Genomic DNA, 14,810 nt, shown 5'->3' with positions numbered 1-14,810 from the left:
ATTATTATTATTATTATTAGTAGTAGTAGTAGTAGTAGTAGTTGTTATTATTATTTGGGGAAAGTCTAGTTTTCTTTGTGGAGGGAGTTAATGTTCTATACAAAGCATGTGAACCCCTGTCAGTAAAACACAGTTTTACTTACCTAATGTACCTCACAGGGTTGTTGAGAGGATAAAATGAAGTGGGGGAGTGTATACCCACCTTGAATTCCTTTAAAGAAGAATGGGTATCTGAATGTGATAAATATATTAAATTGATAGCCGAATCCTTATCGTACTATCGTGATAACAAGGAGTCTCCTAAAGAAGTTGATTACTTCTTTTTATTTTTTATTTTTAAAATCTGTTTAGCATCAGCATGATACAAAACATCGAAAAGTACAGTGGTACCTCGCAAGAAGAATGCCTCGGAAGACGAAAAACTCGCAAAACGAAAGGGTTTTTCATTTTTTGAGTTGCTTCACAAGACGGATTTCCCTATGGGCTTGCTTCGCAAGATGAAAACGTCTTGCAAGTTTGTTTCCTTTGTCTTGCGAGTTTGTTTTCTTTTTCTTAAAACCATGCATTCACTTCAAGGAGCAACTCATAGCACGCGGTGTGGTAGCCTTTTTTTGAGGTTTTTGAAGACTTTGGTGCTTTTTGAAGCTTTTCCAAAGTCCGTGCTTCGCAAGATGAAAAAATCGCAAGACTAAAAAACTCGCGGAACGAATTAATTTCGTCTTTCGAGGCACCACTGTATTCAGTCTCAGCCCTCAGAGGGCTTGCAGTCTATTTTGGATGGGCAGGACTGGAAGAGAGGATTGTTGAAAGAAAATATAAATTTTTTTGGAAGAATTGCTAGATTATATTTGAATGAGTGGACACGAGATTGTAAACAAGTTGATAATTTGTTTGGAAAAATCTTTTAACGATGTAAATGGGAGCGGGAGATGCGAGGGAGTCCAAAGAAGTGATGAAACTATGTTTGTGACAGAAGTAAGATTGTTTATTATTTGTGCATTCATATTCAAAAACTTTAATAAATATTTATAAAAAAAAAGGAAGAGAGGATTGTTGGGGTTGGTTGTTTCTTTTTTTTTTGCAAGCTCCTAACAGTGTTGTCAGAGTTGAGGGTTGTTGTGAGACACTTGAGGAACATCAAGGAAGGCAGGGCAGGGAAGATTACTGTTGTTGGTGAGGAGAGGTGGCTCAATGGAGGGAAGACAAGACCTAATTCCAGGACTTGGTATGGCCAGAGGTGGAGAACATGAAACACTGAGCTTTTGGAAAGACAGAAAGCATGGAATAAGAAGGGTGGAGAATGTGCTTCACATCACTTGGTGCCAGTCACACCTCATGAGCCAGACATATGAATGATCAGCACATCACAGTCTGTTACTCAGAAACCTTGATTTGGTGACGGTTCTTCACGTGGGCTGCTCAATGGGTGTGGTATGATTCAGAAAACCATGATTCCTCTGGGTTTCCACTATCACCAGGTGACTGGAAATGTCCTTTCACAGTGGAAAAGGGGGCAAGAGGATCTATCTGGGTTTAGCCTAATCTCTGACCGCAGTAAGGACCTTAAATGCAATGGCTAGGGGAATATGAAGTTGCCCTTATTTGTCAAATATTTTCGTCACGCCGCTCCTCAAACTCTAGCAATAGCCACTTGCAGGCCCGGCCCAACCATGAGGCCAGGTGAGGAGACTGCCTCAGGCGGCAGGGTCCCCAAACAGATCCTGATATCCATCTTTCTCCAGTCTTCATTCATTCCTCCTTCCCCGGTGGATATGGTGGGTGCCCCATTTTGGGGTTCGTCTCAGGTGCCGAAATGTCTTGGGCTGGCCCTGGCTGCTTGCGTTCGAGATCTCCAGTCCCTGAGAACATACAGAACTCCCTGTTGTGGAAGCTGGATCTGTGGAGACTCCCATATTTCCTTTTCTTTCCCCACAAGTTTCTAAACTTTGCGAAGGTTGGTGGTGCTATTGAAGCTGAAGCTTAGCATTTCATGGGGAGAACGACACTTCTGTGACTCTTGTGTGTAGCCAGAGTAGCCTCAGCCTAGCTTCATTACAATAAATGGGCAAGGTTTCCAAGCTTGACATCCGTGGGATGTGAATTATGCCCACAAGTTTATAATCCTTGTGGTTTTGGAGAAAGAGAGAACTTGAGAAAGCCTCTTCAGTGCTATCTCTCTGTCCTCCGTCCCCTCATTCCCTCTTTGTCTCCTGTTTTTGCTTCTGTATCTGTATGGCCCATATTACACCCACATTTTATTTGTCATTTTAAACAACAACAACCAGCAGTTCTTTGTGTTTCCTGATAAGGCAAAAGAGAACTTATTCATACATTCGGATTTGTCAGCTCCTGAACTATGGACAAGGAGACGGGGAGGAAAAAAACTTAGCATAAACTGGTGAGAAATCTTTATGCAAGCCCACAGACGCAGTAAGAAAGAAACATAGCAGGGTGGCAGTCTTCCATAGACAAGCCAATGTGGAGTTAATAATAACTCTGGGCTGTTAATCAACAGTTTCTGAGGAAGCTGCGTAATCTCCAGCCTGTAGGAGCTGCGAAGCCACAGCCTGTGAGTCAGCAGTCCAAGGTGGTTATTAGAGGAGGGGGTGTTTGTGCATGAACAAAGGAAGAAAAGCAATTCTAGAGATAAACAAGGGGCTAGTGGAGACTCCAAAGTGCTGGCTGCCCCACCTCTCCCTTAAAAGAGGCCTGTTGTCCTAATCATTGTAGGTAGCAGGGTCCACTCGCCTACGGTGAGTCTGTGGTAATGTGGGAGCCCTGGGTTCAAATCCCTGCCAATGGACTCGCAGTCCACCCCACAGCTGTACAGTGGGAGCAGTGTCGGATTTACGTATGAGCTAAACAAGCTCAGGGCCCCACTCTCTTGGGGGCCCCCAAAAAAATTAAAGGGGGAAAACTGGATGTACATTTCCAAAATATAAGATAAAAAGCAAATAAAATAAAACCTACATACGGCAACAGTGTTTTGTGTTGTGTAGGCTCCTACAATGTAAGTAATGGGCCCCGCCTGCTCCCTGAAATATCACTGCTTTGCTCATTTCTAGATATAGGGTGTCTACATTCTGCAAGTACCAAGTACTGAGTATATGCATGCTTCTACTTCTCAGAGCTCCAATATTGCTCTATTTGCAGTCCTTGTTTTGCTGATTTCATTTAATAATCTAATTTTCTGAGATTGTTAATTTGAGGTTTGGCTATACAGTACGCCACAATCATTGCAATTATAACAAATAAAGGCTTGACATATCTCGCTTTGCATGTCATGAGTCTATCTCATATATTAGCTTATGATAATATAATAATAATTTATTATTTATACTCCGCCCAGCCACTCTGGGCAGCTCCCAATAGATTAAAAACAGAATAAAACATCAAACATTAAAAACTTCCCAAAACAGGGCTGCTTTCAGATGTCTTCTAAAAGTCAGATAGCTGTTTATTTCCTTGACATCTGATGGGAGGGCGTTCCATGGGGTGGGTGCCACTACCGAGAAGGCCCTCTGCCTGGTTCCCTATAACCTCACTTCTCGCAGGGAGGGAACCACCAGAAAGCCCTGGGAACTGGACCAGGGTGGACGATGGGGGTGGAGACGCTCCTTCAGGTATACACCGCCGAGGCCGTTTAGGGCTTTCAAGATTAGCACCAACACTTTGAATTGTGCTCGGAAACGTGCTGGGAGCCAATGTAGGTCTTTCAGGAGCGGTGTTATGTGGTCCCGGCGGCAATTCAGCAGTTGTTGTTGTTGTTGTTGTTGGAGTCTGTCTCGAAATACAAAGGGAGTGTACATCTGGGGCTGAAATCAAACCGTTGCATTAGCAACACAGAAGTGGCCTCCCAAAGGGCGCAAGGCTGGAGAGTGTGTAAGGAGATGTTGGGCTGCCCAGATGACAAGATTCCCCTCTCAGCCTCACTGATGTGGGCCAAAGGAAAGCAGAGTCCTGGGGAAAGCAGCAGGACGAAAGAAAAACCTCTGACCTGTGCCTAGGAATCTTGGGACAAGTGTGGATGAGCACTTGAGTGTCTATATTAAAGTTTCCCCAGCTTCTGATAGCTGAGGGGTGTGGATGACATAAGCACACTCTCACATTTTGGAGTAGCACTTAATAACTGTACAGCACGGGTTTCCTGCTACTTAATGCGTGGAGCAGTTCGGAATAGCTGTCGTCTTTCTAAGCGAAGGGCATCGCTAAGATAAGGGGAGTTTGGCTATGTTAATACACTGGTTTTCTTTCTGTGCTGCTGTTCAGATATTGCTGATAATTCTCCTAGGAATGCATAGCTCCAGTTATGCTGGAATCCTCCTGCGAAAACCTTCAGCAAGCAGTATTTAGTGCATTCCCTGGAAGATAAAATCTCCTAGGTATGTTTCCAGATTAGTCTTGTAAAATTTCAAGGAGCGCAGGGAGGGGTGTAGTGACGGGGGCGGGGGTGGGAATGGTGAGACCTTATAATTTTGCCTCAATTCAAAATCTGGACTTTTAAAATAAAATCAGAAATTAACACATGGGGACCGGAGTATGAAAAGTGAGGTCCTTTGAGGACAAAGAAATGTCATACTTGGTACTCTTTTTGGCTGAAGTTCAAGATTTATTATTAGTGTTTGAACTCTTCCCCCCCCCCCACCCAAAGGTTGAAATTGAAAGTGGAAATTTGTTCAGGTATCACATTTATTAATCCTGATTTTTGAAACCTGTGGTGCAGATTAGCATATCCAGTTTAGGAATCTATCTGAAGGTTAACAGTCTTCCCTCCCCATTAAAATATTCATGTTATTTGCTGTAGATATTAGAGACAAGTTTGCCGTTTTGTCAGCTTCTTGTATTCAACTTCCAGTATTCATATATTTGTCAGATTTCTAGATCACCCTTCAACCCTATGCGGCCTAGGACCCTCGTACCTACGGGACCACCTCTCCTGGTATGCCCTGCGGAGGACCTTAAGGTCCACAAATGACAACACTTTGGATGTCCCAAGTCACAAGGTGGTTAGATTGGGCTCAACTAGGGCCAGGGCCTTTTCAGTACTGGCCCCGACTTGGTGGAACGCTCTGTCACAAGAGACCAGGGCCCTGCAGGACTTGACAACTTTCCGCAGGGCCTACAAGACAAAGCTGTTCTGCCTGGCCTTTGGTTTGGACTCAGTCTGACCTTTATGTTTCCCTCCCCTTATGGTTTTGATCTATGGGCTACTTTTAAAATGAGGCTTTAAATTGTATTTTAACCTGTATTTTAAATTGGGTCCCCCCCCCTTATGTTTTTTTGTAATTTTACTGGTGTTAGCCGCCCTGAGCCCGGCTCTGGCCGGGGAGGGTGGGGTATAAAGAAAATTTATTATTATTATTAACCAAAGTTTCTGCAGTGTGTGCGTTTGCAATTTCAGAAGTACAACTGGTATATAAGGAACCACCAATGGCACAACATGTGATGACACAGCAATAAATGGATCATATTATGAGCCCACAAAGATCAGGCCAAAGAGAAGTCTTGAGTAGTATAGCTGGGCGATATCAGCTTTTCAACATTGCGATGTATCACTGGCTAAACATCATGATATTGTGATACACTGTGATGTTGAAAAGGAAGGAGCATCATTTGGTCCTGGAAGATGTATCAGTACATTGCCCAGGCCTATTCAGTAGATGCTGGAAAAAGACATCAACAAGACAGGTCTACATATCTCCACTGGGAGGGAATTCCACAGTTGGGGAGCCATGACGAAGAAGGCCCTGCTATAAGTCACTGTGCCGCAAGCGGTGGATAAAATGGAACTATTAGCAGGGCTGCCCTTGCAGATCCATAAGCGTGGGCTGGTCATATGTGGTTTTCTTACCACCCATGGCCCATGAAAATGCTGTTTGAAACTGTGGTCCAATTCTTGTCTGCCCTTTCTTCTTCAGGTGACGATGACATCTGTACTACACGAGGAGTAAACTCATGTCAGCAGTGCTTGGCAGTGAACCCACAGTGTGCTTGGTGTTCCCAGGAGGTGAGGCAAAAACCAAGATTATACCATGTACCTTCCCCTACTCAAACTTGCGGTTCTTGGGTGTCAGCTAGATCTTGCTTGAGCTCCCTATCTATTCATTTATTTCAAGCATTTATAACCACTGTGCCATTTCAAATTGCAATGCCCAAGATAGCTGAACATCAATAAATATGTTGTTATTGTTGTTTAGTCGTGTCCAACTCTTCATGACCCCATGGACTAGAGCACACCAGGCACTCCTGTCATATATATATATATATATATATATATACACACACACACACACACACACACACACACACACACATGCACACATGCACACACATTATTAAACAAAACATATTATTAAAACACTTAAGAAACAAAAAGATGAGCAGCAGATAAACAACAACGAGAGAGAGGAAATCCAAAGTACAGTGGTATCTTGGTTCTCAAATGTAATCCATTCCGGAAGTCCGTTCCAAAACCAAAGCGTTCCAATACCAAGTTCCACTTTCCCATAGAAAGTAATGCAAAAAGAATTAATCCACTCCAGACCTTTAAAAACAACCCCTAAAACAGCAATTGAACATGAATTTTACGATCTAATGAGACCATTGATCCATAAAATGAAAGCAGCAAACAAGGTACTGCAGTCACACAATCAATCAATCAATCAATCAATAGCTGAACTGGGTTCCACACAATCACAAAAACAAAACAAAAAGAGCCACAAAAACGCAAAATAAATCGCAAAATCAGACCTCAGCATAACACTCAAAACGGAAGTGTGGCGCTCAAAATGGAAGCGTAACTCAAAACGGAGCATGTTCGGTTTCCGAAAAAGTTCGCAAACCGGAACACTTCCGGGTTTACAGTGTTTGAGTTCCAAGTTGTTTGAATACCAAGGCGTTTGAGAACCAAGGTCCCACTGTACATCAAAATACCAGTCGAGCCAAAGCTGTGCTGGAACAAAAAATATTTTAAGTGGCATCAGAATACCATGAGGAGGGGGCCCACGCAGATCTGCTGGGGCCAGGAATTGTTGTTGTTATAAAATGAACTAAGTACAAAATAAGATTAAAATGTTACCTAAAAGAAACTGAACAAAACAAAACAAAACAAAACAAAGCAACAGATCATGCAGTAATGGTCTGGGAGTTCTGGAACTATGTGCTTATTTGCTGAGATAAGCTGGATAAGTTTTTATGACGACATGGGATGTTCACATTTCAATTGTCACACCCATTGCAGCGAATGGAGCGTATAGCAGTGCGATTGAACATACAGGAAAAACACAATGGGTCAGTTGCAATTCCTCTTCTAGAAGCACCAAGGAAAAGACGTGGTGGTGGAGGGGTGGGGAGACCGTTGGACAGAGATATCAAAGAAATCTGAAGAATGTCATGTTTTAAAATAATGAAAGGCCAATTAACAGTGGAATCCTCCTGGAGTATCTGAAGAATGTTTTTTGTGGCCGTTAACTCCCAAACAGCAAAGCTTGCTGGCTCTTTGGAAAAGAAGCAAAAGCTTTTTTTGAATATGCTCCCAGGACATTTTTAATCAACTGATGATGCATCGGAGTAGCTCGCTGTAGGCAAAGAGGGAACCACCAGATGTCTGCCCACCAAAAGCTGCAAGAGTAATCACAAGCTGCTACATTAACTAGCTCCATCTGTGTCTTGCCCCAGAGCAAATAAGCGGCGTTGATCCATTCCATGCCATTTAAACGTATTTCCACGAATGCAAAGTTTGAAGATCACTTAGGAAGCGGTTCTCACTAATGGAGACAGTTTTTTTTAAAAAAAATGGCACCAAATGTCCATTTGAACACATTAATTCATTTTGAATTGCTGGAGCAATATATAATGGTACCTCGGGTTAAGTACTTAATTCATTCCAGAGGTCTGTTCTTAACCTGAAACTGTTCTTAACCTGAAGCACCACTTTAGCTAACGGGGCCTCCTGGTGCTGCCATGCCGCCGGAGCACGATTTCTGTCCTCATCCTGAAGCAAAGTTCTTAACCCGGGGTACTATTTCTGGGTTAGTGGAGTCTGTAACCTGAAGCGTCTGTAATCTGAAGCGTCTGTAACCTGAGGTACCACTGTATTAATTACGTTTTGGAAGGAGCTTGTGCATTCCAAAGGCCATTCAGTGTCTTTCACTGGCAGGAACTGTTTTCCTAAACAATTTTCCGGTCATTGAGAAGATCAGTAATGGCAGGCAAAACTTCTCCCCAGTGCAGCTTGCGATCACTACCGATCTTCCCCTCCACCGCACATCTGCAGGACAGCCTTGTTGGGTGTGTTCTGCGATGCATTCTTCTGTCCTGGAAGTGAGCCCCAGCAAGTCTGGACAATGCCCCCAGATGAACTGAGATTGGAGCACTAGAACACATCCCAGAATCCTCTGCAACAGGGCCGCTAGGCCAATTGACGCAGCTGGTTTGGGGTGTCACAAAAGGGCAGCAAATTTTGAGTCCTTGAGTTCAACCTTCATAAATAAACGCAAATATTACAAAATGACAGCCTCCAGTGGCTGGCTTCCAAAGCAAACTCACCAGTATGCCCCCTGGAGAAGAACTAGGCTGGGAATAGCCCAGCTCCTCAGAGCGACTAAGGAAACCCAGCCAAATGGGTGGGATATAAAGAAAATATTATTATTATTTATTATTATTATTACTTAATATATAGGGATGATGATGATTTGTATATAGAAGATGATCAAATCTTGTAGCCGGCCACCTGTAGTCTAATGTGTTGCTGCTCAGGCACAGGTACAGTCGTACCTTGGAAGTCCAACAGCTTAGTTCCCGAACGTTTTGGCTCCCGAGCATCGCAAACCTGGAAGTGTCTGTTCCGGTTTGCAAACTATTTTTGGAAGCCAAATGTCTAATGGGGCTTCCGCGGCTTCCGATTGGCTGCAGGAGCTTCCTGCAGCCAACCAGAAGCTGCGCTTTGGTTTCTGAATGTTATGGAAGTCGAACGGACTTCTTGAACGGATTCTGTTCAACTTCCAAGGTACAACTGTATAGAGTCATTGAATCGTAGAGTTGGAGGGTCATCTAGTCCAACCCCCTGAAATACAGGAATCTCAACTGGGTCACACAGTGCAGGGGGTTGGAATCTCTTGTAACTTGAACCTTCACTGTGAAGTCTGCATATAATGAGCTATTGCTTTTTCCACAGAAGATGAGCTGCCTTTGCATAGCTGAGAGGTTGACTAACCTGTGACCCTTTCAGATGCCCTTGGACTCCAAAGCCCATTGTTCCTGACCATTGCTAGCGCAGGGCATGGATGACAGAAGTTGCAGTCCAGCAACATAGGGGTGTGGTTGTCAAAAACTACCCATCACTGTTGTGTAGCGTAGGGATGGTGTGGTTGGCATGAAAATAAGTTGTTGTTTAGTCATTTAGTTGTGTCCTACTCTTCATGACCCCATGGACCAGATCACGCCAGACACTCCTGTCTTCCACTGCCTCCTGGTCAAACTCATGCTGGTAGCTTCGAGAACACTGTCCAACGATCTCGTCCTTTGTCATCCCCTTCTCCTTGTGCCCTCCATCTTTCCTAACATCAGGGTCTTTTCCAGGGAGTCTTCTCTTCTCATGAGATGGCTAAAGTATTGGAGCCTCAGCTTCAGGATGTGTCCTTCCTGTGAGCACGCAGGGCTGATTTCCTTAAGAATGGATAGGTTTGCTCTTCTTGCAATCCATGGGACTCTCAAGAGTCTCCTCCAGCACCATAATTCAAAAGCATCCATTCTTCGGCCATAAGTAGAAAGGGTTAACCGGGAAACCCAGGATCCCTCATAATTCTTGTCACAGCGATCTGAGGTGTTTGCCTCGGTTTTGTGCCTTAACAGCTCACCAGACATCCTGGCTGTTGATTACGTGATGAGATATTTGTGGGCGTGTGGTGGCTGGACCACAAGGCCCCGTGCCAGAAATACTTGCCAGTTTTGTGTGTAATATGATGGGGAAACTTTTTTAAAAAGCAAAGTATTGGCTGGCTCAAGCCAATACGTCACCACTTTTCCCCGCTCCCACAGCTACCTCAGCGTTTATCCCGTGTTCCTAGACAGCAGCTATGGCTACGGAGCTGTTTTGCTTACCTCTGACAAGCGTTTCCAAAAATGGCAATATTTTCCCCGCCAGGCCTCGGGGTTTGTTTATTGAAGAGATGTGGCAATTAGCAAAGGAGCTGTCTCCCGCCTCTCACCAAAAGTCAGGTCCCCTGAGGTGCAAAACTTGTTAGTAGAGTAACTTCCTCACATGTTGTCTTAATTTAGCAAATGAAAGTTTCCTCCCTGGCTCCCTAAGGCCCTCTGTCTTCTTGTCTGCCTTATTTGAAGAAAAAAACCACACGCCCTCCTTTTGCATCTCTCTCTTCTGCACAGAAATACATTTGCACATATTTTTCTTACCTCAGGCTGCAAAGACACTATACATTTCAAGTATAGTGGGAGAATCATGGGAACTGTAGTTTACCTCTCTCAGGGACATAATTCCCACCAACTTTTAATAAACTACAGTTCCCATGATTCTTTTTGGGGTGTTTTTTAAGTGAGCCACTCTCTCCCAGCTGCTCACACACTCACCCCGATTATCCTCATCTGCAAAATGGGTGCAATAATATTGCCCTGTCTTAAAGATGACAAGGTCACACATGTGAAATGCTTCAAAGTCTACATAAGTGCGAAGTATTTCTTATTATTACAAAGAAAAATGTTTCACACATTGCTGGGTTCCTGCCCTTCACTTTAAAATTAAAGGTGGGGGAGACAGTCTGGAGGAGAAAGGGCAGTCCCATTCCTCATTGCTAGCCAGCAGTAGCAGGCAACTCCAGGAAGGAATTGTTGTGGGTAGCCAATTTTGTTCTTATCTGTCCAGCCACTGGGCAAGGAAACTATACAAGAATAACTGGCAGTTTCAGTTAACAGAAAAATGGCTAGGCAGTTGGAACACATTTGGTTTTACTTGTGTCTTCCTCACTGGGCTCTTTTTTCTCTCTGGAAAAGGTTGTGTTTAAAGATCCCCCTACCTCACCCCAAGACCAACCTTCCTGGGCTCAGCTCAGTGGCAATCACATGTGTGTGGCTGAGTTTCATGGTTGAGTTGGGCTTTTGAAACTGGATCTCCACTGTCCTAATCCGGGCCGTCTTTAGCATATGCGCCGCCGGGGTGCAAAGATCCGCCCAGCACCCCCAAATTTAGTTTAGCCCCCAAATTAACTCTTATTATGCTTATGTCAGACTTTTTTTAAAAAATGATTTCTCTAAATGAATTTGAACTGTAAGTGATGAAATTAAAACGCAATTTGCAACGTTTTACTCGGGGGTCAGCGGCACCTTTGACACGACTGATATGATATCATGCTGCCTCCTGCCACAGCTCAATACAATACGTAACATAATATTTTGATGTAAGAGTTAATTTCATGTGCACGGCACCATTGAGCACGACAAGCACCACTATTGAGTCTGACAAGCACCGCCGCTAGCGCGGCGCATCTTTGGTAAATGAGCGCACAAAGTCGAAAGTCCTTTAGTGAAACAGTAGGTAATACCTAGGTATATATGTATTTTGTTTTTCTAGCTTGATCAGAATTATTATTTCATAACAGGTTGATAGTTAAGAGCTTAGGCGGCTTCAGTGGTGGGCGCCTGGTGCCCCCCAGAATTCAGTGCCCGGGTGCCCCACACCCCTTGCAACCCTGGGTAAAGACGGCCCTGGTCCTAATCTAACACCACACTATAATGTATGTCATTCCCCCCCCCCCATAATTCCCTGGATGCGTGCTCAAAGTGACGCAATGCACATTAGTCGCAGTGGGCCATTTCGCACCTATGAAGCCATAGTTTCAAACAAACAAACAAACTGTGGTTTGATGTGCACAAGCAGTGTGTTGGTGCACCACTGCTCAAAAGTTCCCACAATGCTCTTCCCACACTCTGGTTTGCTAAAGTGTCATGGGCAAAACAAGCCAGAGACTGGCTTGTTGACACCGCCTGCACCCTGTGATTATTGCTCACGGCTACTTTTGGAGGAAACAAACCACAAGCCTGGTTCGGACAGTGTGAGCAAGCTAGGCTCTGGATTGTTTTGTTTGTTAGTCAGTTGTAGCAGGTTTGGGATAAGAATGCTATGGCAGCTTTTTGTGCAGAGTGCACTAAGCACACTGCTCAGGCACCCTAAATCATAGTTTGTTTTAAGGTACAGTTAACACAATGTGAAGGGATGCGGGTGGCGCTGTGGGTTAAACCACAGAGCCTAGGACTTGCCGATCGGAAGGTCGGCAGTTCGAATCCCCGCGACGGGGTGAGCTCCCGTTGCTCGGTCCCTGCTCCTGCCAACCTAGCAGTTCAAAAGCATGTCAAAGTGCAAGTAGATCAATAGGTACCACTCCGGCGGGTGTGGGATGTAAACACAGGAGCAGTCAATGACAACATTCCTAGAGTGTACATGTTAGAACATGGGGAGGGATGTCTGTCCAGCAAGCAGGTAAACTTCCTGGGGACGGACTTCCTCCGCATGTGACCAGAGGTGGGTGTGGCCTCACCTGTGCAGGTAATGATAAAAGCACAGGGCAGGCAGCCACTCTCTCTCTTGCTCTCTTGCCTCTTGCCTCTTGCCTCTCTGCCATCTTCATCTTCTGAAGGAGCAACATGCCCTCTTGGCTCTCAGCCAAGAGAGGACAGTACTATCTTCCTATAAGTGCATGTTTCTAAGTGCATGTAACCTTTTTAAGCCTGCCTACCTTCTGGGATCATATTGTGAACAGAACGTGAGTAAACTCTTTTATACTTTTATAAAGACTGTGTCGTGTCTTGTATTTTAAGAGGGAACAAAAGGGGAAATTACCAGAGTAATTATTATAGAGGTTCTAGCGAACCTGTGCAAGCGTTACCGTTGCGAACTTAAAGGGGAATGTCTATAAACTCTGCTGATATTTTGGGAACTTGTTAGCACAAGTTGGATAAGGATATAATTAGTCAATATATCCTCTCCTGCACCCCAGAACATTCCCACAAAGGGTTATTGGGCCCAGTATTGCATATTTCTGCGTATTTTTGAAGGATTGCATTGGATTGTGATTTTGAGTTGAGTAGTATTTTTCTGAGTTAACTTCCTGGTAAGCACATGGTCCTTTGTTCCATTGTGCAGTGGGGATTAAGCAACCCCCCCCTTCCCTCAGAGTTCACAGTGACCCAAGGCAGTGAAGAATTGTTTTGTATTTTGAGATTTTTGAGATTTTGATTTTAAAATTTTGAGAAATTTTGAAATTTTGAAGAATTTTCAATTTTTTGGATTTTAAGATGGCTAGAGCAGCTTTTGATAGTGATGCAAAGCTAGGAATACCTGTGCTGAATGAACACAATTTCATACACTGGAAGCAGCGCTTGATAGCATGTTTAGATTATAAGCACATTTTGGAAGCTTTAAACCCTCAACCTACGGGATCGTCTGAGGAAGCTTTAGCCAAGATAAGTGCTTGGAAACGCATGAACAGCGAAGCTAGACACATAATTTTGAGTGGACTTCGTGATGAGCAGCTATCATTAATAAATAGTACAGATGATGCATCTCAAATCTTAAGAGATATTGAGCGCGTGTATGGAGAATCTAGCATAAACTGCTTCAGAAACTTGGTGTGTAAATTAACCAGAGTGAGGATGAATTCAAAAGAGGAATTCACAGAGCACATCAACAAGTTCACTGAGATTATTCAGAGAATTGATTTGACTCCCAAAGCTTTTGATGAAGATACAAAGATAGCATTTTTGTTGTCATCACTTGGACCACGCTTTAGCGCATTTGTAAGTTTGATGGATCATAGACAAGGTCTGACTTTTAAAGACTTGATTGGTTATTTAAAAGAAGAATGCAGAGATAGAGCTGAATCTCCAGTGAGAAATGCTAGAAGCAAAGACAGTAGTTATGCATCTAGGCAATTTACAAAGTCCAAAGAGATGCCTAAGAAAGTGATTTGTTTCAATTGTAACAAAGAAGGACACATTGCAAAGAATTGCAGGGCTCCTAAAGCCAAGAAACCCCACCCCTTTCAGCCAAAAGGAGAAAAGAAGGGGAAATGTGAATGCACATGGCTACTGCAAGAAAGGAATTTAACTGTCCAGAATCGTGAAAATAGACGTAATAAATGGATAATTGATTCAGGTGCCAGCTCGCATTTTTCATATAAAAAGGACTATTTTAATGAGATAAATGATGAAGAAGGATCTGAAATTGAAATTGCAGATGGGAACATTGTTAAAGCAAAAGGTGCAGGTTCCATGAGTCTGAAATGCAATATAAACAATGAATGCATTGAGAACACAATCTCTAGAGTTTTGTATGTACCAGAGCTGAACTGCAATTTAATCAGCGTGTCCACACTGGACAAGAAAGGTTTCCAGATCACATTTGGAAATGGAGAATGCAAGGTGACTAGAAATGGCAAAGTGTTTGCTCAAGCAGAGCTAATCAATGGTGTATATGAGCTTGATCTTTCAGAGAATCAGTCTGCAAAAGTGGCACATTCCAGCCAGAAGGATGAAGCAGATCTGGACCTGTGGCACAGAAGGCTTGGACATAGAGACACCAACGTCATTCTGGATCTACAGAAAAGAGATCTTGTAAGAGGTTTGCAGGTAAAGCAGAGCAACAAAGCTCCAGCAAAGTGCATAAGCTGTATTACTGAGAAGGCTGTAAAACCTTCATTTCCACGTTGTGCAGAACAAAGAAGCAACAAAGTGCTTGACATAGTGCACACTGACATATGTGGACCCATGAATGTTCCCTCACTGGGAAAGAATAGATACAT

General features: G+C 43.6%; 1 protein-coding gene across 1 annotated transcript in view; it reads left to right on the top strand.

The window, feature by feature from the left end:
- ITGB3 (integrin subunit beta 3) overlaps window positions 1-14,810 on the top strand; it is a 63,306-nt gene that overhangs the window by 12,844 nt on the left and 35,652 nt on the right. The window contains exon 2 of the mRNA XM_081837787.1: window positions 5,919-6,007. Within this exon, the coding sequence (XP_081693913.1) occupies window positions 5,919-6,007 (89 nt within the window). The remainder of the gene's footprint in view (window positions 1-5,918; window positions 6,008-14,810) is intronic.

This window comes from Podarcis erhardii, assembly GCF_964252035.2.
Source record: "Podarcis erhardii genome assembly, chromosome: 13".
Taxonomy (NCBI): Eukaryota; Metazoa; Chordata; class Lepidosauria; order Squamata; family Lacertidae; genus Podarcis; species Podarcis erhardii.
The sequence above is the reverse complement of the archived record's forward strand: the minus strand, read 5'-3'. Positions and strand labels throughout refer to the sequence as shown.